General features: G+C 41.7%; 2 protein-coding genes across 3 annotated transcripts; both read left to right on the forward strand.

Annotated features, from left to right (window-relative positions):
- Positions 1-4,834: 4,834 nt before the first annotated feature.
- sufu (suppressor of fused homolog (Drosophila)) lies at positions 4,835-13,624 on the forward strand. 2 transcript variants are annotated; one of them, XM_086046018.1, is made up of 12 exons: positions 4,835-5,198; positions 5,519-5,653; positions 6,820-6,956; positions 7,613-7,749; positions 8,284-8,375; positions 9,023-9,095; positions 9,925-10,081; positions 10,154-10,250; positions 10,704-10,838; positions 11,106-11,244; positions 12,196-12,264; positions 12,356-13,624. In XM_086046018.1, exons 1-12 carry the CDS (start codon positions 5,050-5,052, stop codon positions 12,443-12,445), a joined length of 1,410 nt encoding a protein of 469 aa, XP_085902144.1. In that variant the 5' UTR covers positions 4,835-5,049; the 3' UTR covers positions 12,446-13,624. The 2 variants fall into 2 exon arrangements, with proteins under 2 accessions (XP_085902144.1, XP_085902145.1); XM_086046019.1 differs by having other exon boundaries at positions 9,928-10,081.
- Positions 13,625-14,604: 980 nt separating this feature from the next.
- trim8a (tripartite motif containing 8a) lies at positions 14,605-26,278 on the forward strand. Its single transcript, XM_086045133.1, has 7 exons — positions 14,605-14,906; positions 17,439-18,070; positions 22,251-22,346; positions 22,466-22,699; positions 23,503-23,534; positions 23,709-23,824; positions 23,930-26,278. Exons 2-7 carry the CDS (start codon positions 17,477-17,479, stop codon positions 24,517-24,519), a joined length of 1,662 nt encoding a protein of 553 aa, XP_085901259.1. The 5' UTR covers positions 14,605-14,906; positions 17,439-17,476; the 3' UTR covers positions 24,520-26,278.

Below are 26,278 nucleotides of genomic sequence, written 5' to 3' on the forward strand. Positions count from 1 at the left end.
TTCCCGAGGATGTTGCTTGAAAGTGGATTCGGGCGTCATGGTACGTCAGGAGTCTGTCTCTGGGGGGTCTGTGTAAGACTCATTCTGGAAAAGGGGCTCTGCCTTTCGTCATATGCTCCTGTGGTTTAAAAAAAAAAAAAGACATTTTAAAAATCCCTATTCTTGGGTGTGGTTTGTTTAAAAGCTGTGACACATGCTGACACTGGCTACATCCTGGAAAAATGCAAATAGCCATCCAGGAAATGCAGTGAAGTAACCTGCTCGTGCCTTTTGTTCAGAAATATGCATCAAGACTGGTCTTGATGGTCTTGACTGGTCTAATAGACATTAAGAAATCTTTTTTGTCTTTACGATTTGCTTACCTGTTGTCCATTTGACATAATGCAATCATATATCCCAGGAGGAAACAAAAGTAACCAAAGGGTCTGTTCTGTATTAACAGCCCTGACAAGAAACGGAAGGCACAAAGTCGTCCCAGCAATATTCAGCGTATCGGAGTCATAATGTAGGGAATGCCAGGGCAGAGGTGTGAAGTGTGACCACTTACACTCACTTTTCCCGCCCTGTTGTGTTGTGTTGAAATCAATTGTAGCTATTGGCAAAGTATATAACATGTCACAGCAGACAATTGTGCTGACGTCCTCATGAGTTATATCTGGTTGCGGTATCCTGTGCTGCTGTGTTAAAGCATACACATTTGAGGAATGCCCCATTTTGCTGGATTGTGTGTAAAAAGGCACCGGCGGAGAATTGCCGAATCCTGTTATTTACTCTGGGTTCTGAATTCTGTTTCCTTGTCACTATCCTATTGAGCAACAATCCTGTTGCAGCTGGGGTTGTGCCATAGCAGAGATCTGCGTAGCTGTAACTCAACTTTTCCATAGCTGACGTCATCACCATGTTATTCTCTGGACAACAACATAGACCTGCAAAGATCAAATTTTCATGACTGATTTTTAATACCCCATCCACCCACACTGCCTGCACATTACAATTAGAACAGTACTAAAGAGAACTGACCCATAAATAGCTGCAGCTGATTTAATAAAGCTTTTGTCAGGTGAAATATGTATGTATTTTTGCCTAATGGGCCTGCCAGCTCTAATTCAGTCTTGGACAAACCTACCTAAATAACCAACCAAGCATGTTTTTGGGACATTGGAGGAAGATGGACCACAAGGAAGACATGCTCACTCTGCACAACAAGGCCAGAGCTGAGAATCACACTCCAATTCTAAGGACATGTGAGGAAGTCGTGCCAACAAGTCATCACTGTGCTGCCCGCAGATTCAAATATTTATTTTTTCATGGTGTTAATTTACTTTGTTTGAAACATACAATGAAAAGACACTGCCTCATTGAAAACATAACATACAGACACCATTACACAGCTACAGTGATCTGCTATCATTTCCAAATGATTTTGAATATTTTGCGTTCCGAGTACGAGTCTGGAGTTTCGGTTTTCACACTCTGGGTCAGTGTGTGTATCTGCTTCGTCATCGTCTCGTCACAGGCCAACAGCTGTACGCAAGGCTGTGGGGGAATTCCTGACTCCAATAGTCGACACAGCCTTTCCCCTTCTTTGCTTTATGAGAACAGGGGGCAGGGCCTGTCAGATGGTTTTCCTCAGAAACTATTATGTGTTGATTCACGGTGTGGGGGCGTGCTGTTGACTCCCACTGTTTCCTTCTTACTGGGAAGTGACTGGTGTGCTTACCGAACAGAGGGAGTGCATGAATAACCGATTGCGAGGAGGGCGGGCAAGGAGGGAGGTAAGCCGGCTAGTGATGTGAAACATGATGGTATTTAAGGTCGGAGCTGGATGTCAAGTCACGATATTGTGCTCCACACTGGGACACGGAGCAGACGGCAGAGAAGGCTTTTATGTTCATTCATTTTTGGAGAACATTTCCTCTTGAGAACTGAAATACAAAGTTTTTGGCTATCCGAGACATTGGTGGGATGCAATTGACCAAGAGAGGCAAGTATTAAGGTTGAAAACTAAACTAGACTCATTTTAAACAGGCGTAAAGAAATTAGTTCATTCGAGGTAATACAAAGGTATTTAACGCACTTGAACTTTACCCTGATGACTGCGTTGACACCTCGCCATTTTATGTCCTCATAGAGGATTTAGGTTGTTGAACCGGTTGTTTGCCACTTCTGCAATAGAAATAGTTGTCGTTTCCTGTCCATGCTCAGGTGTGGCCTTTCCTCACTTGTGTTTGCATGTATCCTCAAAGACAGTGTTCTGAATGACTCTTATCTTATCAGAAACTACAGTATCACTCTGCAGCCAATAAAGTCAATGAGTATAGGAGAAGGAAGAAGCAATCGTGCTATTGTTTGTGAATGTAAAACTTCCTCATAGAATTTTAATTACAGTCCTGAAGCTGTTTTTCCTGAGCGTGAGGTGCTTGTAACTTTGGAGTCACATCCTCCGGTGACCAGTGCTATCAGTGCTTGCATCAGCTTATCAGCTAGAGACAGTCCTTTCGGTAGTAGTGAACCATTTCCAGGAATAAAGAAGAAAAAGATCCTGACACCCTCAACAGGCTGCAAAATGACCATAATTGTCTTTGTAGAGGTTTGATTTCACTTTTATTTCATATTTATTATGAAAATGAGGATATTTTCAAAATGACAATTTGGTTGTGTAATATACTGTAAAAGGCCTATGAAACAAATTCAGGTATCTTTTATTTGGCACTTTTGTAGTTGATCATATACAGTAAGTCAGGATTTTATTGGCCTCTACAAAATGTTTTTATTGATCATCAATTAGGTACACATTGTATTGACAATGTTTTGTCAATCCATGTTTGTTGCAATATTTTTTTTTAGTTTGTGGACAGTATATAGCAATATATGATGATATATAGTTTAGTACAGTGGTTCTCAAATTTAATTCACCAAGTACCGACTCAAAAACTCTCCAAGTGCCACTGTTATAAAACACATTAAAATACAATAATGTAGTGGGCATAGTATTGTAGTCATAAAAAAATGACCTGTACTGGGTATATATATAATTTTTTAAAATTAAGTTCAAACAGGCTGTACACGTAGCGAAGTTTGGTCGTGTTTCATTATTGTGATTATATTTTTAAATCTTATCATAAATTAAGTGATTCTTTCATATACCACTAGAGGGAGCCCATGTACCACTAATGCTACTCACACCACACTTCGAGAAGCACTGAACTCTAGGAAGGAACAACATTTCTAATTTAGGTCTTGATCTGAAAATGCGAAACAGGCATGTTACATTCTGTACTGGTCATGAGCCAATTGGTCTAAATTGCGATTTTTAATTGTTGATGTTTTAATACCCTGCGTATGTTAAATGACTTGTACTATTGATCTTGTTACAGTCTCTGTAAAGTAACCTTCAATGAATATAATGTATTGTGAGGACCTCACTTTCAAATGTGCTCCACTATGAGAACTGAATTCCATAGATGGTAGCATCTTCAGGTGTCATCTATGGGCTCAGTTCTTTTGGCATGGCACTAACAACTACACGGCAGCAGAGAATGGAAATGCATGCATACTACAGAGGTACTGTCCTGTACTAGAAATGTATGTAATGTAATGTTCTGCTTTATATTGAAAGAAAGACAAATAAATGTTATCGCTTTTTCTGTATTCGACTGTCTCATTTGTTGTGTCTCATATTGACGTTATGTAGTTGACAAAAGATTCAATGACATTTAAAAGTGAAATCTTTCTGCATCCTTAAATTGCACAAATGTCAATGTGTTAGGTATCGAGTTTATAACACCCACTGATTTAGTGATGGCACCTACACATTCCAATCAAAAAGGTGCGCTTATACTTTAACAATATGTAGGTATCTTGCATTTATTTTAGGATATTGATATATGGGTTGTGGAGGTACATGGCTGTGTATCATCTTCAGTGGCAGAAGATACAAGAAAATATCAAACACAATATTATTTTGATCTGCAACATGCATGGATTGGGCATATCATGTATCCTAACATGTGTTATTAATTCACCTATCAATACAGGAATGCTATCAATAACAAGTAAAACATTGAGTATCTTTATTGTTAATCTTTCAGTAGACCCACGCACTCACTACCACCAACATTTTTCGAAGAGCAAGTTAACTCTTACACCAATGTGATGTCATTTAATTTGAACCAAAAAAGTAAAGGACATCGCAATATGCATTCGTTGATTGTCAAGCAATAACGAGGCCTCTGTCTCTGGTTAGGTGGCATTTTCAATCAACCACATACACATGAGTCCATGTGACACTCACACAATTCAATAATTCAATAAACCTAATGTATGTTTTTGTGACAAGAGTACCTGTAAAAAAAAAAAAAAAAAACAGATTTGAACCCGAACTCTCATTACTGAATTGATAATGCTTAGAGCAGGGGTCACTAACCTTATTTAAACTGAGGGCGCATTTTGTTTACTGATTAATTAAATGGCTGCCAGTTTGATGCCCACTTCTTAAATACAATTAAAATTAAATTGAATTATGTTATCATTACTGATTGATGATATCCAGCTATGTGAAGCAGGGCTGGACTGGCACAAAAAAGCTGCCCTGCCCATGCTCTGGGCATGACCGTCGTGTTTGGCTGATGGAGGGGCATCGAGTTGGGATGCTGTGTTAACCACTCGGCACTGTGTTGCCCCATTTACATACATAATAACCGCAAAATCCCAAGTAGACAGTAAGCTTAGACAACAACCTCGTCAAAATAAAGTGACGCCGGACGGTAAATAATAAATCCAAAACTACAATTGTCTCTCATTGGTTAATGTCGACGTCAGTCTTTGACGTCACTACGGACTACCGACCAATCACATGCGTTTTCGGAGAGGATGCTCAGCAGGCTGGGCCCCATCTGGGCGAAGCATATATTAAATCCATAACGGCGCTAATGTGAAGCGTTTATGGTTTATTCGAACGTACATTATCCAGAGAGTGATAGTTCGTTTGAAATAGTCGCAGTCGCGTTGTGGTTTGTAGCTTAATAAGGGTCGTTTCGCGGCCGAGGCATGGAAGAAGTACGGCCTAACAGCGGTGCCCAAGCACACGGGCTCTCGTCACTGTTTCCCCCAGGACTGCAGGCTATCTACGGGGAATGTCGGCGACTTTATCCCGATCAGGCCAATCCGCTTCAAGTTACAGCCATTGTCAAATATTGGTAGGTAAACACTTTATCCTTTGTTGTTAATATATTCAGTCATCTAGATCTGTTCTTAGTGGTTGTGGGTGTAAATAGTTAGCTTCAAAGCTAACACTGCAGCTAAACGTTCGTCGTGATCTCTTTTCCAATGTTTCTGATCGGAGAACTGATCAATTTCACGCAAGCCTAACAAGCTGCACAACAATCACACAAAGGTGCTAAATTCATTGTTTTTCCGCGCCCGTTGCATGACCATATGTGTTGGATCACTTTGTATGAAAGTGTAAACCCGGAGAAGTGTGTGACACGATTCAATGGATCATTGTGTTTTGTTGCAGGTTAGGTGGTCCAGACCCGTTAGACTACATTAGTATGTATCGAAATACGGGCTGTCCAGCTCAGGACGTCCAGGAGCATTGGCACTACGTCAGCTTTGGACTCAGCGACCTTTATGGAGACAACAGGGTTCACGAGTAAGTAGTAATGTAGGCTACCGTTGTTTACTACTTTGGCTTGTGTTAACTTCGCTTGCAAGATAGGGGATGAAAAGCCTGCTTGATTGATTGGATCATTTAACCCCATAATTATTGTACTTATTGGGGGTTTATTTCATCAACTTAATTACCCATCACGCTAAAATAATGCAGTCGCACCAGCTGTACACATATTATTATGATTAGACTAGTTATTACTTACTGTATACCAAGTACTAACAGAGGCGATCACTCGAGTAACTCTACTACTTTGATTACTCAGGTTGAAGCAAAATCTCAGCCTCGAGCCTTCGTTTAGTTACTATGCTAAACCATGCAAAATTTTAGGTAAAGTAAGGTTATAACTGTTTATGTGACAGAACAGCTTTTGATTTCAAAAACGGATAACTGTCAGCAGAAATTACAAGCAGTGAAGGGCACCTAATCAATCCAATTAGGAGAAACATCATTTTGTCTCTCTTCGGTTTCATTCATGAAATCGGACAACACAACATCTGGTCACATACAGATGAATTTACCCTCTTGATATGAGACCACTGATAACTTAGCAGGGCACTGCAATTTTCAAATCATTTGCCTGCATGGTGCTTTTTGATAGTTTTTTTGTTTGTTTGTTTGTTTTTAGTCTTGTTTGGTTTTACCTCAAGGTGAATAAGATTTAAAACATGTTAGATACTCACCTCAAGGCCTTGTGAGATGGAAAACTCACTGAAAAACACAGGCTTTAATTACAGTGTTGACGTATCCGCCTGCCAAAAGAAATCCGATCTTGAATATGATCACAAAAACACGTTGTTTTAAAATTGCCACTTTTATAGCATCTGTAGCCCACTGAAAAGTAAAACTAGAGTACTTCAACATTATATGAACATATGTAGTCAATGTTTAAAACAAAATGAAAGAGATGAACATAGATGTCTGTATCACCATCTATGTTATTACATCAAAATACAGTACAGCTAAATATATATGGAGAGATCCCCCCCCCCTCCCAGTTCTCAACACCTACTGTATGCCCCCCCAATTAGCATGTACCTCTTTATCTCACCCCAAGCTGTTCATTTGGATTTGCATTGTGCTCATGCATATGAGAGGGACCTGAAAACAACTGCTGCTTTGTCTCTCACCACGTGTGTTTGTGTCAGATTCACAGGAATAGACAAACCCAGCGGCTTTGGCTTCGAGCTCACCTTCAGACTGAAAAGAGAGATGGGGGAGACGGCCCCGCCCACCTGGCCTGCTGAACTCATGCAAGGCTTGGCGCGCTACGTGTTCCAATCGGGTGAGAGGCAAAGCACACTGATGAGCGAAACTACAGTGAGCCATAATTAATAGTAATCATCAGAAGAAGAATATAAAATGAAAAGCTACTATGTTTTTAACCATATTGTGCATAGTTAGTCCTTTAGACAAATCTTTGGCCTGAATCTTTTGTTCGGTGTCCGAATTGTAAAACTGTTGAATTTGAATTTTGAGGTCCCACTGTGAAATGTGCACACATCACGCCAGCACCTTTCCAAAAGCCATATATTGGAAGGGACAAAGAGACTTTTTGGTCAATTCTGAAAGAAACCCGTTCTCTCCAGTCTCCTCGTCACTCAGCCCTCCAGCTGGGATCAATTTGCTCGTGGGTGGGCCTGGCGTCTGAGTTCAGCGAATGCTGATCTGCCCCTCGCCTGACCCATGCACACACATTTACCCCACACCCAAAAGGTTTTGTGCATACTACCTCCCAAGCAGATGCAAATGTAGATTGCCACATTTCTTGTCACGAGGTGCCAACTTTTAGTCTCACTGTCCTCTTTGTCGTTAGTCTTGACTCTGCTTTGTGTAGATCGATGGTGACTTTGAAGGTGGTACACCCGCAGCCCCACAATGGTGGTTGGAATGCAAAAGAGCACACGAGGGAACATAATTTATTTTTTCATGTCCCCACAGAAAACACGTTTTGCAGTGGCGACCACATCTCATGGCACAATCCCCTGGACAACAGCGAGTCTCGCATCCAGCATATGTTGCTCACTGAGGACCCTCAAATGCATCCCATTCAAACTCCTTTTGGCACCGTCAGCTTCCTGCAGGTGCGTGCAAATGTTTCATAGCTTAGACAAGGTCTGTGTGATGAATTAGTTTCTTCAATTTCATTTTTTCAGAGCGATATACGGGATTGTTTTCCTTACTTTTTGCGGCTTATGCCAACATCGTAGCTGTGAACAGAAAAGTGCTGGTTTACAAAAGTACTAGTGTTGCCAGTTTACTGATTTAGTGGCTACATTTAGGGACTATTTTTTTCCAAAAAGTGACTAGCAACTTTGCTAATAAACAGACAACATAGTAGAATCATTTCCACATTGTTTTGCGCATGACAAGAAAGGAGTCTGTTGAAGGTAGTTGCGGGATCAATCGCCCTGTACATTGAGAAAAAAAATAATGCAACTGATTGTTTTGAATAATGTCATTATCATTAGCGTTTTCCTTTAAGATAAATGTGAGAAATAGATCAAAATCAGATATCGTACTTTTGCAGAAAAAAATCAGAGATTTTAAGAGCACATTGTTCCATAGACTTATCATCAAGCGCACCTCAATCTCACATGTTGTACTGTAACCTGCAGATTGTGGGCGTTTGTACAGAGGAGCTGCAGGCGGCGCAGCAGTGGAACGGCCAAGGCATCTTGGAACTGATGCGAGGGCTTCGAGTGTGAGTTGAACTTAAAGGCAGCTAACCTATCATTGTCGAGTGAAAACAGAAAAAAAATGTAGTTTTCAGTGTATTTGTGGGTCAGTGTGACTGGGAATAGTCAAGTCATTTGACACAATTGCACAGCGATATAAAAAAAAAAAACGCTGCTTATCTAGAGAGGAAGTCAACCCAAACATATTTTATTCAAGAATATGTTCTATGCAGGCCCACTAGTTGTCTGATTAATATTTATTTTGTGGAATGTGAGTTAAGCAGCAAAATCCACCTGTTTTTAGCCATGTCAGGGGGCGGCCATTTTGTCATTTTTGCTCAGGTTATGACCAATCACGGCTCAGCTTCAAAAAACAGGTGCGCTGTGATTGGTCGTTACCTGAGCCCTGAGCAACTGTGATGTCACTTTTAGTCAAAATGGGTGGTTTAGCTCTTATTTCTCAAATGCAATATTTATCAGAATGCCTTCTTTCAACTAGTGGGCCTGCATAGAACATATTCTGGAAAATAATGTTTGAGTTGACTTCCACTTTAAAGGAGTCAAAACACAAGTTGTATTTTCACGTTTTCTAACCCAAATTGGAGAAAAATGCATCCTTTGTGTTAAAAATACTGTCTTGTCCAACTATTAATGATGTCTGTTGTTTATGCAGAGCTGGCGGTCCCTGGCTGATCACAGACATGAGGAGAGGGGAGACCATCTTTGACATTGATCCACATCTACAAGTAAGGCTGAATTACGTTCTGTCCACTCAGCTAAGGCGACTGAGTAAGGGTTACATAAAAATTAAGGGTGGGACACAATATTTTTATATTGCAACATATTTCATAGTTAGAGATATTGATACTGCCAGCGTTTAAGTACAAATTTTCCCTTCTTGAGTAAGGGGTGTTGTGATGTGCACATGTTTTTTTCCCCTAATACACTATTGGCTATATGCAGGGTATATGAACATTGATTGAAATTACACAAACATTATAAAGTGTGTAATAATTTGATATTTACATTTGAAAAGACATTTTTTTGGCACATGAATACCTCCGAACGCTGCCAGTTTGCCGCTGTTTTGGTTAAATCTGCAATAAATTGGTGGATCCATGCTCAGCCGAAATGTGGAACAAGGGCGCAAAAAGTGCAGGGCAAGGGATCACTTTGTAGAGTTGGGACACCCTACACATTCGCAGCCTCGACGGGAATGCGCAATTGAGGGGTACAAGGGCGTAAGTGTGGGTATTGGGATTGGGCCTACATGAATTCTAAAATCAACAAAAATGTAGGAGACACTGTATTAAACAGGCCATAATCATCTAACTCGCTAAGGCTGAAAATATACTGTATACAATATTTAGAAATCATTTTGAATTGTTCGATCATCGTATGATCAGTTTCGTATGATTTAATAGAAACTGAAATGGCCCCTAATAGGAGAAAGGGTCACCTCCCATTTTTAAACCCTTGTTTGTGACTCTACAAGAGTCTGAAGCGCCCCCTTTTGGTGCCTAGTGCACCCTGCAGGTCTAGTGTTGATGATTGCGTCTGTCTTGCTCATCCAAGCAGGAGAGAGTGGACCACGGCATCGAGACGGAAGGCTCCAACCTGAGCGGGGTCAGCGCCAAGTGCGTGTGGGACGACCTGAGTCGACCGCCAGACGACGACGAGGACAGTCGGTCAATTTGCATTGGCTCGCAGCCTCGCAGGCTTTCCGATAAAGGTGCTGCTTTTTGGGAGTGGCTTTGAAGTGCATGATGGGAGCATTCCACGCTGACCATTTGTGTATTGACAGACACGGAACAGATCAGAGAGACATTAAGGAAAGGCTTGGAGTTTAACACCAAGGCAGTACTGCCCCCCATCAGCAGCCAGAGACATGACAGACCTCAGTGAGTACGCACGCACGCACACTCACTGGAGGAGCCTTTTTTTTTTTTTTTCCTGTCAGGGGCCATTTCAGTTTTCACAGTCTTCCGACTGTCCATATTCAATTTTAAAAATATGATGCAATGTTGAAACAACCGTTAATATATTATGAGCATCTGTGGGTTAAATGTTTGTGGGCTTTTTCCTCACAGCTCCTCAGAAGATTGTATTTGTTTTTAGAATTGCGTGATGAGCTGGATCAAATGCTTGTGGAGGCCTCATAGGGGCCACCAGTTGCCCACCCCTTTAAATGTTGACTATAGAAGAAATGTTGTCAAACTGGTGTATGGTGATCCTCAGTTGAATAGAAGCATTTCCTTTACACCAGTTATTTGTGTCACGCAGCAACTTCCTCACTGTTTATTGAAGAACATCACACTTCCTCACTTATATTTCCCTTTTTTTTGACTTCTCAGAAGTCGAAAGGACAGTTTGGAAAGCGAAAGCTCAACAGCCATCGTCCCGCACGAGTTAGTCCGAACGCGACAGTTGGAAAGTGTCCATCTGAAATTCAACCAAGAGTCTGGCACGCTGCTTCCCCTCTGCTTACGGTGCGACACATTATGCATATTAAAATTACCTTTGTAGCACTGTGTTTTTACGCTTGTACTATTTTATGACGTAAAAGATTATACAAAAAGAATGTATAAATGACTAAATTGACTACGTGTTTTGTCATTTAACCAATGGTTTGGCGACAAGGTAGAAATGTACGTTTTCACTGTTACTGGTTGACCTTCCCATGTCTGCACTTATGTTGGCGTATGTTCACGCTGCTTCCTGAGTTTCATAAGAGAATTTGAATGAATGTCTTCCAGAGGCCGCCTGCTGCACGGCAGACATTTTACTTTCAAAAGTATCAACGGCGACACGGCCATTACGTTTGTGTCTACCGGGGTGGAGGGAGCCTTCGCTACTGAGGAGCATCCATACGCAGCCCACGGCCCCTGGCTTCAGGTACGCACACAAACGAGTGGGTGTTTATTCAAGTAGTTGTCATCACCCATTTAGGAGCTTGAACTCCATTGTTAACCACACAGCAGTAGCGTCTAAGTTACGTAAATCACTCCTGTGTGACAAAAATGTTTAATTCTTTTTAATTATATCATTACTATGTTTCCATAAAGTGCAATATATATCGCTGTCGCCAAGGCCAAAAGCTTGTACCTCCAAAATGGCCACCTTCCAGGAGACCCCAAAAATGGCAAGTTTGTTCAACAATTAGCATTGCATCATAAGAGAGCAAGCCTTTTTCATCTCTTTAGATTGCTCAAATCTAAAGTGTAAAAATAACACCTACGCGTGATTAACTCATTCACTGCCATTGACAAATTTACTCGTCTTTTCACAGTCCAGCCATTCAATCCCAGAAACTTATATTTTTTTCCAAATTTTTCAAATGTTAGGGTAAAAGAGGGTCTGGAAATGTCTGGCCGTGAATGAGTTGATGGCATTATCATTCATTTGCACGTCTTTGACTTTTTCTTTGAACTCATTTAGGCCAGGAGCACATTACCGCATTTCTACCACTAGAGCCGGGTGCGCTGTTGCGTATTTCTACCTTTACAACCAATTATTTTGGTTCTTTAGGAAATTATTTTGTAGCTGTTGAATCTTTGGGAAAACCTCAGGTAATAGAGGATGATTCTCAAGTCGCCGTTACGTTTTAGAGGGATGTTTCGCCAGGCGCTTTAGGCCTTAATGGGTTAAGGATTAGCGTTCCAGTAAACTCTTCAGTTACTCCGCAATGATGTGCGCATCCATGTTTATGTTCCTTGGGGAACTATGCAATTAATTTGTTCCTCCCGGTTTCGCACAGTAGCCCTTTGGAGTTTGTTAACGCCAGGTTCACCTGACATTTTGTAATTTGCGTAATTTAATGTATGACTGTCTTTTTTCCCCGTGTAGATATTGTTGACTGAAGAGTTTGTGGATCAGATGCTTGGGGATTTGCACGATCTTAACTCTCATGAGGATGTGAGTAAATCTTACCAAATTTTTACATTTTGTACATTTTTCACCTCAGTTTTGTTTTGACTGACTTAACTCTCTTTTCCTCTTCTAATAGACAAAACTACCAAAAGAGTACAGTTGGCCAGAGAAGAAGCTGAAGATCTCCATTCTACCAGACTGTGTGTTTGATAACCTTCTGCAATGAGCTGGAGATGCTTAATCACTCCAAAAAAAAAAAAAAACAATGTCAAAACCTTCACATCCATACGCTCAGAGGACACAGTGACGTTGAAGTGTCCTCACTAATGAAACGTGAACTCCAAAAGACTATCGGTCGATCTGGGCCGTTCAAAGTCTCAGGTCCAAATTACAAACGTCGCAAATGCAATTTAGCCACGCAGGCGTCACATCGCAAGCAATAACTTGTGTTCTATTTATTCCGGTGGCCACAGTAAAGACACAAAAAAAAGTCAGCTACTGATCCATTTTAACATGTTTTCTTTCATATTGCCTTTTGCTGTGTCTGTACATTTAACAAATGCTGGACATTTTTCCTGTTATGATGCCAAAGGTAATGTCGGTCACTCAGTGCTAGTCTTTTGACTGAGTGAGGTAAGCCAACATTTCAACTCTTGTCTTTCTTGTATAGCTGACTAATGCTGCAGATACATGCCTCTATGTCAAGATTTTGTATAGCAGGAGTGGGGAACCTTTTTCCGATCAGGGGCCATTTCATTTTTCATAATGTTCAACAAGGTCGATACTAAATATATGAAATATAATATAAGCATTTCCACTGAGGTTCGATTGGTTTTTAGCATTGCCAGATCAAACCTGTTTATGGCTGTAGGTTCTTCACCCTGTTTACGTGGAGTCATAGTTCTGTTTGTACGTAATATCTCCATTTGTGTGCGTTACGCAATAACTTGTCTATTTTAGTGTTGATGGCAATATCTTCAGTGTTATCTCCAATGTCCAGTGCGGATGAAAAGGCTTTGATTTTTGTGTTGTTTGACAATGAGTTGGAGGAAACTACTCAGTGCCTCAAATTGAAAAGGACCACACACACACGCATACACAAATGTTGACTCAGTCACCATTGACTGTTACCATGTCATGAACTGCCTTGATTTTAATAATCAACACCAAAACTGAACAGATACATTTTCCTACAGTGTCTTTTTAGACCGCGTGTACTGTTACACCATACTGTATGTCATGTTATAGGGTTTTTTTGTCTTTTTTTTTTTAAGTGAGTGTTAAATGTAGATAACATGGTTTTGTTATTTGCCATTTCATTTGACTGAATTTGCCGATTATAATCCCAAGTGCATTAAAGAGTAGCTATTTACACAAATAAAGCTGGAACACTGATAAATGAGCATCTGATGTATTTTTACTTGATACAAAGTACACCAATTATTAAAGCACTACAGTATCTGAGTTTGATTTATGGACTGTATATGCCTGCTTGCCAAAATATTAGGCATGAACGTTTTCATTTTAGACTGTTGGAATTTTTGCATGTTCTCATATTCTTGTGTGGCTTTTTGACTAAATGTTCAGTTAATTTGAAGAGTGTTTAAATTGTCCAAAGGTGCGAATGTCTGTTTCTCTCTATTAGTGCCATTTACAACAAATGAGGACGGCTCTTATAGACAATGGATCAATGCTGTGAAAATGTACCCCCATTGTCAATTGATTGTACTATTTTATGATTCAAAAATAGATAGACATTTACCCTGGGGGTAGGGTTAATTTCCAGCTGCAATATTCAAAATCACAAAAGAGCATCCATCAAAGAAAAAAAAAAACAGTTAAAGATGATCCACGGAGAAGGCAATCCAGCCTTCCAGTACCATGGATATTTGCTGGAATGTTAACATTTTATATACCGGTATATCTGGCCCTATAATGAAATTAAAATGTTGGCCCTACCTTCAAACCTGCACCTAGATGGTTGACATTTTTTCCCCCACACATAGTTCGACTAAAAAGGGGGGAGTGCTGGAACTTGAATTATTTTACTAATTGTTCAAATTTGAAATATTATTTGAATGTAAAATCCCTCAGGACTAAAAGAAGCCATCATCATTCTGTGGGTATGACAATTATGAGTAATTTGCAGGTATTGGCCTCATAAAAATGGCCAGCTTCTGTTCTCTTTGAAATACTATTTACACGCTGTATGTTGTGCTTATAAATTTATTGTCAATATTTCACGGGCCCCAGGAGGGCTCAGCTCATAAAAGTAATTGCTACTGAGTCCCAGCCTGCTGGCCTGCTGGCCTCTGCGCCCGCCCCCCTCCGGGGCTCCTCCCCTCCCCGTGTATGTATCAACTCTGACGGGTCACATTAGCAAGAGGGGCCGGTCTGCGTGACGGAGCTTTTTTTATGACGACTTTTTTTTTCTTCTTTTCATCGGGTTTTTAGTGTTCTTTGATGGTTACGAGCCAACGCAACAGTTAAGCGGCGTAGAGGAATGTACCGGGTTTCGTTGAAAAAGGGATCAAACAAAAGGTAAAGGCTGCCGCTCGTTCGGTTTGCTGGGCGAGCTGCTGCGATCTTGTCAGCGGGGGCGCTTGGCTCTCATCGCGGGGCTTGGACGACGTAGAAGCCGCGAAGGTGCGCTGGAGTGTGCGGAGGACATGGAAAGCCGATAGTTGGTATGTAGCTTTTGTTTTTCTTCTAGCCGGAGAATTCCAACACTACTGTTTGCTGACAGGAAGCTAAGATGTGGCGTTCCAATAATAACAAATAGAAACGTCAACGTAGCTCAGCGTGACATTTCTGCTCGAGAGCAAATTGACACTTACCCCCCCGCCCCATTCGATAAGCAACTGCTAGGATTTCGACCAACAATAACAACAAAAACGCCATTAACTGTATGTAGTTCCGCAATTAATATTAAAACAATTTAAATAGTGTTCTCATTTGTAGTTTTGACCCCCCCAACCTCTAAAATATTTCATCACGTTCATTTATTCGTCTATTGTGGCTTACATTGATAGGTTATTGCCATCCACCTTCCATCCAGTTTGTTGTGTTTGAGACTTATCTAAATGTATATTTTTTAACCATCTAACTTCAAACTTTCCTCGTAGCAGACTGTGATAATGACGTTCCCTCTCCGCTCCATGTAACAAAGCCCAAGCGTATGTAGGAATAGTGTGTGTGTGTGTGTGCGCCTTGGTTTGTTATGATTGTTTTATTTTATTTTTTTATGTTTGTCATGTGTTTTATTTTATTTTTTTATGTTTGTCATGTGTTCTTGTAAAATGTTTTGTTACGTTTGCTGCTGTTATGAGAGCGCTATATAAATTTAGGTGAGTTGAGTTGTGATGCAGTGTCCTTTATAAACAGGGGCGGAGCCAGGGCCACCCCTTGTCACTATCTGGCCACCCCCACACCTAGCGGAAAATAATCTATATTTTTTTCTGTCATGAGTGAGGTATTCTTATTCTTCAGTTTGGCTTTTAGCTAGCGAATCAGTGCATGAGAGAGCAAAAAAGCAAAGCAATGGCAAAGGAAATGGCATTATTTTGTAAATTAAGATGACAAAACATTACTTTTAGACTTGTTACTACTTGACTACGAATGTGATGGGCGTTGTGCTGTATATGGGTGAATTTTATTAATGAAACCACATGGTATTATCCCTGTGGATGATAAAGAATGATCCCTGTGGATGATAATGAATGATACATGCATACACGGTAGAGGTACGATCGGGCCTAAAAAAAATAGACCCGACCCAGGCCCACGGGTATTAAAGCCTGACCCAGCCCGAGCCCGACCAATTAACTTGATTTGCAGGCCCGAGCCCGAAGTAAACCCGAAATTTCGGCGTTCACGTGCGCAGAGCGTGCTCTGGCTCTGCAGCTCCTGTTTTTTAGTTAAATAGCAATTACATTGCAGCGCCTTCTGTTTTATCCAAATTATTTATTTTATAACAAGTATTCCTTAGTTTAGTATCCACACATTGTTTTAGTATACAGTTTTATAAATATATATTTGTTAAAAAAAAAAAAAGTCAGCGAGAGAGAAGCCCGACCTGACCCGACCCGAACGTAATGATTGAAAATTTCGGGCCCGGTCGGACTCGGGCTTGTGCTTAAGATCTTACCTCTAATACACGGCCACCCCTCACTGATGTCTTGTGTTACCCTGGCCAACTTACTGGAAAAATTCTGGATACGCCCCTGCATCCAATTGTGTACTCACGGGTCTCTTAAAGTTTCTTTCGATTTTTTTTTTCTTGGACAGCTGTAGCTATAGTGGATTCGTATTTGGCTGTGGGACACTTTCCAAATCACCTGATTCAGTACCCTTGGAATCATGGCATCCACGTGACTCATCTCCTGCCACTAACGCTCAGCTGGGAATGTTATATAATTATTAGGGTCTTCATCTGAGCTATCTTTACCGCCCTCAAATTCATGGTTGTCCCATGTGAGGATCTCCAGTCAGCGGATCCTTAAAAAGGAGCCGAATCCAAGAATCTAAAAACAAGTCCTGAATTGAAAACAATGTCTTAAATCAATCGTTCAAAAGTCTTGAAAAATGTTATCACAAGACATGTAGGATTTTCTGATTGTCAATAGTGTCATGTGCAACAAAACGGTGATGTGTTTTTTGTTGTTGTTGTTGGGACTCATAAGAGCAGGATGGCACATTGGGAACATGACCTTTCAATACTGTCCAATTACATTAATAACATGGCTATTTTCTTACTAACCACCCTTTAAAAATGGCTTTACTGGAGCATAATACCATTCTGTAGACATGTGTAGCAATCTAGTCCCTTACATGCCATTTGACCAAGGCAGAGATTGGCAAACCAGGACAAAATGCCAATCATGCTGGTTTTAGCCTTCTCTTCTGCTACAGTTTGAATGTGTGAAGTGTCAGTTGAAAATACTTCAGATGACCTTCCAATCTTTGGTATTTTATTGCAGTCTATTATATTCCATTGAAGGTTGACTGCAACATTTCAATTACTGGATCCTCATTCTTTCCAGTTGTGTTTTTATTGTGAGCTTCTGTAATTTCTTACCATCAACCCTTTAAATTTGAATGACTGTAATCTAGTCTACCTAGCTGCTGTATCTGGAGGTAAAAGGAGTTCTATGTTTATTTTTCCATCTTGTGATGTTCTTGCACGTTTGTCAAAAAAAGATTTTCTCTTTTTACAACAGTGGGATATTCCAAGAAACTTATTGCCGACTTGCCTTCAATGTTTGGAGCAGTTGCAGCCATGGACGCCAGCTGGAGGAACTGCTTTGAGGAGGAGCTTCTGTGTCCCATCTGCCTGAATGTGTTCGAGGAGCCAATCCAGCTGCCATGTAAGCACAACTTCTGCAAAGGTTGCATCTCAGAAGCGTGGGCCAAAGACAACGGCGCGGGGGTTCGCTGCCCCGAGTGCAACCACGAGTACGAGCAGAAGCCGTTGCTGGAGAAAAACTTCAAGTTGGCCAACATCGTCAAGAGGTTCAACGTGTTGGACTCCGAGAAGTCCCCGACGGCGCTGCACTGCGTCCTGTGCAGACGAGGCCCGCCGCTGCCCGTCAGGAAGGTGTGCCTGCGCTGCAAGGAGCCCTGCTGCCAGATACACGTGCATACGCACCTGCAGCAGCCGTGCGTGGCGCCGGGCCACCTGCTGGTGGACGCCGAGGAGCTGAGCGCCTGGACGTGTCCCAGCCATGACGAATACAGGCTGCTGCACTGCGAGGAAGAGCAGGTGGCGCTGTGTCCCTTCTGCTGCATCTCCCATTGCAGCGCCCAAAGACACACCGTCTGCGACGTGGACACGCAACGCATGCACATGCAGGTAAACGGCGCGCGCGCATCTCACCATGGTCGTGCTCCCCACGCCGTTCACATTAGCTGAGGCTGTAATGCGTCCATTGAAGTGATGAGTGTCAAGTTTAGATGAACACGGATGTGTTAAACAACAGATGAAATGGTCACTAGGAAGGAACCCTGAGATTGGAAAGCAAAACGCTAGCTGACTCGAGGATGAAGCATGTAAAGCCAGGCTAAAAAAGGAAGAAGAGAGGGTGCGTGGCATGTGAAGTTAATCAGAGACTCTAAACCAGCGGCACCCAACCGTTTTTACTCCGCAAACTGTGTTCATGTAAAGCAATATTTATCTTTTGATGGACTCTCGTCGAAACAAAGGTATTATAAATGCTACTCAGAATTGCACTGATTCTAGTTGTAAGTAGTTGTGCGCTTTTAGCTCTTCAACAAGCTATTGACTTGATCGTGATGAGGCCGTCCCAAATGATTATTGCAGCAGGTGGCTTGTATACCCTGGCCTGATAGCCTGTCAATCACAGGGAAAACAAAAACGGGGGTGCGCCAGTGCCCACTTCAACTCTGTTGCTAACAAATTCAACAGTGCTTGTCAAAGAAAAGTCGGTAAAAAGTGTGGCTGCTTAAGACGTTCTAAGAAAGTTCCCCGTGCGGTATTAAAAAAGATCTTACATTAGTGGAGACGACATCTCGATGAACTTTCCAGTTGACTCCGCAATGTTGTTTTCCAAGGTTGAATTGTTCCACCATATCACCCTTTAGAAAAATGAGACAGTTCAGATCAGACCCTTTACAATGGAAACACAATAAAAGGCCAAATGTATGGAACACTCTAACCCATAAAGGTATACAAGATGGATAGATTGATCTTTGGATATAGTCTACAAGCCCAAATGGGGTTTGGCTTGAGAATCAGATTGGTTTTAGTATCCTACCCATGTGTAGGGTGACATTATGTTTTGACTTTCCCGATGAGAAAGTGGCAGGCTCACATAAAGTTCACAGAGCTCCAAATTAGAGGTTTTTTTTTTTTGGTGCAAATTGTTGCTGGGGCACAGAGCTATTATTGGGACAAAAGATGTCTGTTCAGCCCTTTCCACAGCTGCTCACCACACATGCATCCACACACACCCACCATCTATTCTCTCACAGCTGTATGTGCTAAACGGTAAACAGAGCCGTCCAGGATTCGCTGCTCCCGGGGCTCATCCCACATAAACGTTGTCCGCACCAGTGAGCGCGGATATCGCTCCATGCTACAAAGTTTGGAGTTTTGCTCACAAGGTTGTTTAATAAAGAGGGAGCGGATTCATGTGTACAAGCCCTCCCAAGTGCACGGTGGAAAACCTACGGCCCCTGGGCTATATACGGCCCGCCAGAGTATTTGATCTGGCCTGCCATGCAATTTTAAAAACAGAAAAAACCTTAGAGGAACTGTTGGGGGAAAAAACTGAAATGGCTCTTGATGGGAAAAACGCTTCCACGCCCCGGTCCTAGAGGGAGCTGTTTTCTATTTTGGTAGAAAACCTTTTAAATTCCCTTGGCAGCTGTCTTATTGCTTTTGGGATAAACAAAGATGGAAATACCAACGTGACTGTGCTCATATCTTTGGTTATCTTTGGCTCAGTGGCTCTCAAAGGAGACTTTTGAGAGTGGCCAGATACAAGAAAGGCCGAGTAATAAAAGACTAATGTCATCCCAGGGACTGATGGAGGAGGAATCCTCCCACGCAACCTCACCTTGCTTTTCTCAGCAGGAAACTGATTCCCCTCACCCCCCCATATTTTGCATGTAGACTGCAATGAATCAGTCTGTTGGTTGACATCAGCTGTCTGTCGATTGTGAAAGAGGCTCTCTGTTCATTGACCCTGAGGCTCTGCGTTTTAACATGAGCTTCCTGGCAACCGGTGGCTGTGCGGATGCTTTCATAGGGCAGTGGGGAAAGTGACCATTGTGGGATTTAATCTTGATAAAGGTAGGCTTTCACACTGCTTTGGAGAGGATCACCAACCAGAGAGTGGCCCTTGTGCTCCATTTCAAGCACTTAACCAGACAAAAAGAAACTTCAGGAAACGGGAAGACGCGTAGAATCGCTGTTCGCAGTTTGTGATGCCAACTCACCGCGAACGGGTTACTGCAAGTTCTAACTCGGTTCCTTCTATATAATAGTTGAGGCAGTACAAAATGTCCAAGAGTATCAAATAGTCTTGAGCAAGTTAACGATTTGATCCACGTAATGCTGTCATTAATGTGGGAAGACCATGGCTTTGTTGTTAATGCTTTAAATAAGAAGGAACAACAGATTATCAGTGGTAGTACTTTGTATTTCTGATCTATCTTCGCAGGGAATAAGGCTACAAATAGTGAATAGCCATGAGTATAATATAATATAATATAATATAATGTAATATAATTGACTATTATTTAAAACCGCAAATATACCACAGACTATGCGGAGAGGAGTCTCTAAGTTCTGCTAACAACCTGTACTATCAGTGCAAGTTTACATAACTATCTTGTGTGGCTGGTTCTAAATATATATTTTTTTTCCAATATAAAATAACTTGTGATAATAATAATTTATTTATTTATTTTTTTTAATTCTCTTACCATCTCTAGCTGTGCTCCATTGGTGATCGTAGCAGTTTTATTAACAGAATTTTGGACCGGCTGATTAAATTGTGCAGGTGCATGCACATGTTGTGGCAAATGGTCAAGTACAGTACCTCTCCCTGAGTCCTGCATGTCAAATTGCAATTTGTTTGAAATAATGAACGACTTGTGAATGCAGTCTCCTTGGTGCACTCCAAGCACTCGTCATCACTGAGATGAGTTGCAGCGTTGTTGTAGTTGAGTCTAGTGGCTTGTTGTGGGCAGCTGAAGAGGCCGGTTGCTGTGATACAACATTCGCCGGAGACCGCAGGAATGTCCTCATTTTCTCCCATTTTTTTTTTTTTTTTTTTGCTCCAAACCTCTCTCTTGCTTCCTTTTTGTGCTTCTCACTTTCATTCAGCACTTTTCCCTCTCGGACCCCGGCGGTCCGCACACAGACACGACAGTGTGCCGCTGCGGCAGAGGCCAACGCCAACAACAATGACGGGGAGCGATGCATGTGGCGAGCGAGAAGAGAAAGCAGAGCGGGGCTAGTGAGCGTCTCCTCCCCCACATGCACGTTAGATAATCCAGCAGGCTTTGTTGCCCTCTCATATATTTGGTACGCAAGTGGCTTTTCCATGCGCTACCAAGCTCATTAAAGAGTGCCCGGCGCGCTCTCTTGTCATCAATCAGAGACTGTACATTGATTTCCATCTGAAGCTCTAAACCAAGAAGGATTCTGTTTAGTTGTTCAAGCCCTGTGGGACTCTTTGTACTCCACACACAGGAAGTGGGACGGTTCCCAACATTTGTACGCCACACACAGGAAGTGGGACGGTTCCCAACAGTGGACAGCTGGGGTCAGGTGGATTTGTGCAGTTGTCAATGTTCTCATAGCTGAATGTTTGCCGTTGTGCCTGCTAGCAGTTGCTTCCTCTGTCCACTTGGGATTTTGGAGGCGGTTGCTGATGTGACTCATCAGCTTCCAAGCAGGGAGTACTGTTTAGTTCTCTTCGGGTTGGTGCCATAGTCAAAAATGAAAGACTATAAAAAAAAATTATTTTAAATCGCATTTCCACAACTTATTTACTCAAGTGCTAATGGGAGAATGCGTTAGAGGGGAGGCCTTTACAATGTTGTTGTTACAAGCAAAATCAAAATGACTATTATGGCGAAATGCGGCAACATGGAAGGAAGTGACGCAGACAGGACAGAATAGGTCAACGTAGCTCCCAAGAACATAAACAGAGGCTCAAAATACTTTTTGTCAAAGACTCTATGGAAGGCTAATCGTAGGGATGCTCACTTTATGGGTGGCAGCCAAGCAGCTCATGCCACTGATAGCGCCAGGCAAAAAACACATGGGTTTCTCTTTCCAGTGCATTGTATTTAATGTGAAGAAGGGATTTTGTTGTGAAATGGATATAACTGGCATCAGGGCAAAACGTTGTGTCACAATTTGGCAAATTTCATTTTTTTCCCCCGCAAATCAACCAATCTATAAAGAAAATTGTTTTCTTTGACGATGCAATATTAACTCAATTGACTGCCAGACATTTTCAGACCCTCTTTTACCCTAACTTTTGTCGTATCTGCAGGCCGCACTAATGAGGCAACAAGACAGACTGGAGGGTCGTGTTCAGAACATCGATGAGCACATTGCCAAGCTGGAGTCCGACAAGACACTGATGAAGGTGCACTAAGCCGCGTACGCCTCTATGGAGACAATCGTCAACGTCTTCACTTTGAGTATTTACTTAATTGCGGCCATTTGCGGCATGGCGTCATAACAACCTGCTCTGCCTCTCCCCAGGATGCAGTTTCAGACCTGAAGGAGCGAGTCCGGGACCAGTACCAGAGGATGCACAGCCTGCTGGAAGCCAAACAGTGTGAAAGTATGCAGATGCTGGAGAGAGCCTACAGCTCATACAGGAGGAAAAACTCCCAGCAGGTTTTGCAGCTCAACGAGAGACGGCAGCAAGCGGAGAAACTCTTGAGCTCGGTACAAGCCTTCTTTCAAAGAGCCGACAACATCAACTTTATGAAGGTTTGTCTCGTTTGCTTTTTTTTTTTTTTTGTGTCCATCCGAACCACTTTGCATTAGACAAAGACAAGCAATAACAGAGCCTCGTTAAGTTTTTATTCTAGTCAGGATCAAGAAGGGGCATGCTTAAAAGAACTTTTAAGGAATGCAACTCTGGCTCTTAGTCTTTCTCGTCTCATTTCATTGATGTATTTACTTGAAATGCCAACAATGATTCGACAAGTAATGGTCTTACATGTTTACAACCATTAAACCATGCTTGAGCTGGAGCTAGTTCTATTTTATTTGGTTTTAATTCTAGTCGCCAGATGAAAGTTGCAAAGTGACATCTACCCACAATTCTTCGATTAGCCTTTTACCCATCTTATATCCAAACCTGTCCAATATCTTATCCTATTCTTTTTTATAGTATCGTAGTCTATCCCATTCCATCCTATCCTCCGGTTGTTGTATGGTTTTATTGCATCGTATCTTAACCTATTTTATCATAGCTTTTCTTTCATCATACCATATCCTGGTCCTCACAATTCTTTACAATTGTTTTCAATGTTCCTCTTTCCTTTCTGTGTGTTCTATCATATCCCGTCATTTTGTTTCCTGTCATGTATCTTTAGCTGGTGTTTGCATATTGTAATAATTCCTCTTATTTCATATTTTAGGGTATTGATTCTTGACGCATCATCTTCAACGAACATATTTCCATCAGTAAATGAATACTGTTGCTAAGGAGAATGAGTCACACATTTGTCTTGACAACATAAAAGCAGATTTTCTATACAAATTGACTTGAGTCTATTTCTTTGCAGAACACAAAACCTTACCAACTACTACTTGACAGGTAAGCAGGAGATTTTCAATTTGGTTTCAACCACACCAGATAGATTTGTTGGGATTCGTTTTCGCATCGGCAAAGAAGTGAAATATTTAAAAAAAAAAAAAAAACTTCCTGTCTGGTCGGACGAATGTGTTTACATTTATATTTGGGTGTTTCAATTGATATTGATCCTTTTAGGTCCAATTCACAGCTGAGCGGTTCTGTGCCTCCACTCTCAGTCGGCCAAATCAGCGCTCATCATTTCTTCTCGGGCCTCTCAACACAGGAGAAGAATCTGCGCAAAATCCTGGAAGGTAGGATGGATTTTAAAAATCATTATTTATATTTTGATAATTGACAAGTCATTCCTAGAATAGGGTCTGGTCCAAAATAGCTTAATTGTGCCCTGTCATTGTCAGAACCCGTCAACGAGGCATCTATCCTTGAGGTAGTCCAGACACACTTGAGCTCTGTTGGCGCTCGCTCAGGATTCAATAAGAGGAAATATGGCATGGCTTTCCTGGAGACTACTACAGAAAACGCCACTTCCCAGCATCCCCCGTCTTTGCTCTACACCAACAAAATGCCTCTCCTGACTGAACCCAGCCAGCGCGACTCAAATTTGTTCTCCTCTGATGCTTTGGGCCACAATACCCACTCTGGTCAAGGCCACGGTCTTTTCCTGGACACCTCGGACCATCATGTGGTCGGCCAACACTCGGGGGCCATTTTCTCACCACACCTCCGCAGCGGGAGCGCCTCCCAGCAGGTTGTGTACGAAGGGAGGAAAGTCCTGATGTGCTCCAGGCCTGCAGCCGCTCGACCCCTTTACCCGACGCACGACTCATTCGCCCCCATCAGTTCTCAGGAGTTTGGCCCCATCCCTGGCAGCCAGCCCTTGCAGCATTTACCCATGAGGGGACTGATGGAAGCCTCACAGGCATCCAGGCGTTCAGACTATTTTGGCTTGTACAGTCAATCTTCGAGCAAGCATTACGGGACCAAGTAACCATATGGCAGAATCAACATATGAACATATGCTTTACTTTTTGGATAAAGAATATATTCAGCAGCAGAGGTGGGCATTCCATTCCGTCTGTATCTGTCACTGACTGACGCCCGTTTTGCTGAAGAGAGACGGAAATGCGATGCAGACAAAGCACAAGAGAGAGAATCTTGAGTTAAAAGGCTAACTAAAAAGAAATAAAGTAGCTTTGAATACATTACAGAGACGGTCTTACAGAGTTCTTGTGAGTTAAGTTTTACATTTCAATGTTTAATTTTGGAAAGAGTAAGGTTAGGGAGGTTGTTAAATGGTGTTTTGCAGGCCCACACTCCCATTTCAGAAGGTGGCAGTAATGCACCAAAAGTTGTTTGCCAATCGCTAAGACAGAAGAAGAAAATGACAAATTCAAAGTAAAAAAAAAATATTAGTTTATTGTAATTTCTATTTTATTATGGTTGGTAATTACTAGGAAGCATTTTAATCCACCAGGATTGTACTTTTGGCAACAATGTGATACGGGATTCTGGTTAAGGTATTTAGAACGTTAAAGTAAAACTAGAGTTAAATTGGCAGCAGGATCCCAATTAAGTTTCAATAGATAGGCAAATAAGTGTAGGCTATGTGAAAATGTCAAATGTATGTGATTGTAAAGCTGTTTAATGCACTCCATTTACCATTTTAATCAAATTCAGATAATGGATGGATTTTTCATCTGTTGGACCTTTTTTTTCTGATTGGCAGACTGGCGGACCTTTTGATGTTTACTGACGTTATCTTAGCCACACTTCCATGACAGACTGACTGACGGACGATTACAGTTTGGTTCGGTTTGAAAAATAGACGGATGACGGACGGGTACCCAGGCTGCTGACTGATGACGAATGACTAGCAAACTTTAGTAAAATGCCCACCTCTGTTCACCAGACACTTAATTAGGGAATTCATGCAAAACCTAATGAGATCCAATACAAGAGCTGGTTAAACAATTCTGTTTATACAATGACGATTATGCACATTAATGAATGATATTTATTAATGTGGTTCACAGATGTGGAGAACTGCAATGCATTATACTTAATACCATTGCTATTATTTTATGCATCACATTTGTAAACATATTGCTAAATTAATAGCAGGATTTATTTGTGATGCAGGCTGAATAGTGGGAGGCCTCACAATTCTGAAGTTGAGAGTTTGAATCTGGGTTCTGGCCCACTTGCACATTCCAAAAACATGCAAGTTAGATTCCCTGAAGACTCGAAATTGTCTGGAGGTGAATTGTGATTGTGAATGATTGTCTATATATACGTGCTCTGCGATTGGCTGGTGACCAGTCCCGGGTGTATGCTACCTTTCGCTCAGTCAGCTGGGATTGGCTCCAGCTCTCTCCCACAAACTTAAAGGATGACAAAGGTACCAAAAATGTCTATACAATAGCTCTTGGATTGGATCTGATCGTTTACTGATAGTTTTACTCCCAAATCGATGCAGTCAAGTGTATGTGAAATCAAGTATATTCAAAATAATAAAATACAAACTTCACAGTGGAGCAGACATCAGTGCCTAATAGAATGCTCTTATTTTGATGTGTCATTTCCTGTTCGCTGCTGAAGGCATGCAAGAAAAGCTCTTATGCACTCCAAAGTCAACGTGGCTTAAAATGAACACTGGAACACAGATGCTTGTGAGGATTTTAAATACGTTTCTAAAGGTTTCAAGAAACCAGAATCAGTGGAAATGCGCAATAAACTTTTAAGTTTTA

The sequence above is a fragment of the Filicampus tigris genome, chromosome 11, assembly GCF_054856515.1.
Source record: "Filicampus tigris isolate MCC_2025a chromosome 11, RoL_Ftig_1.0, whole genome shotgun sequence".
In the NCBI taxonomy this organism is placed as follows: domain Eukaryota; kingdom Metazoa; phylum Chordata; class Actinopteri; order Syngnathiformes; family Syngnathidae; genus Filicampus; species Filicampus tigris.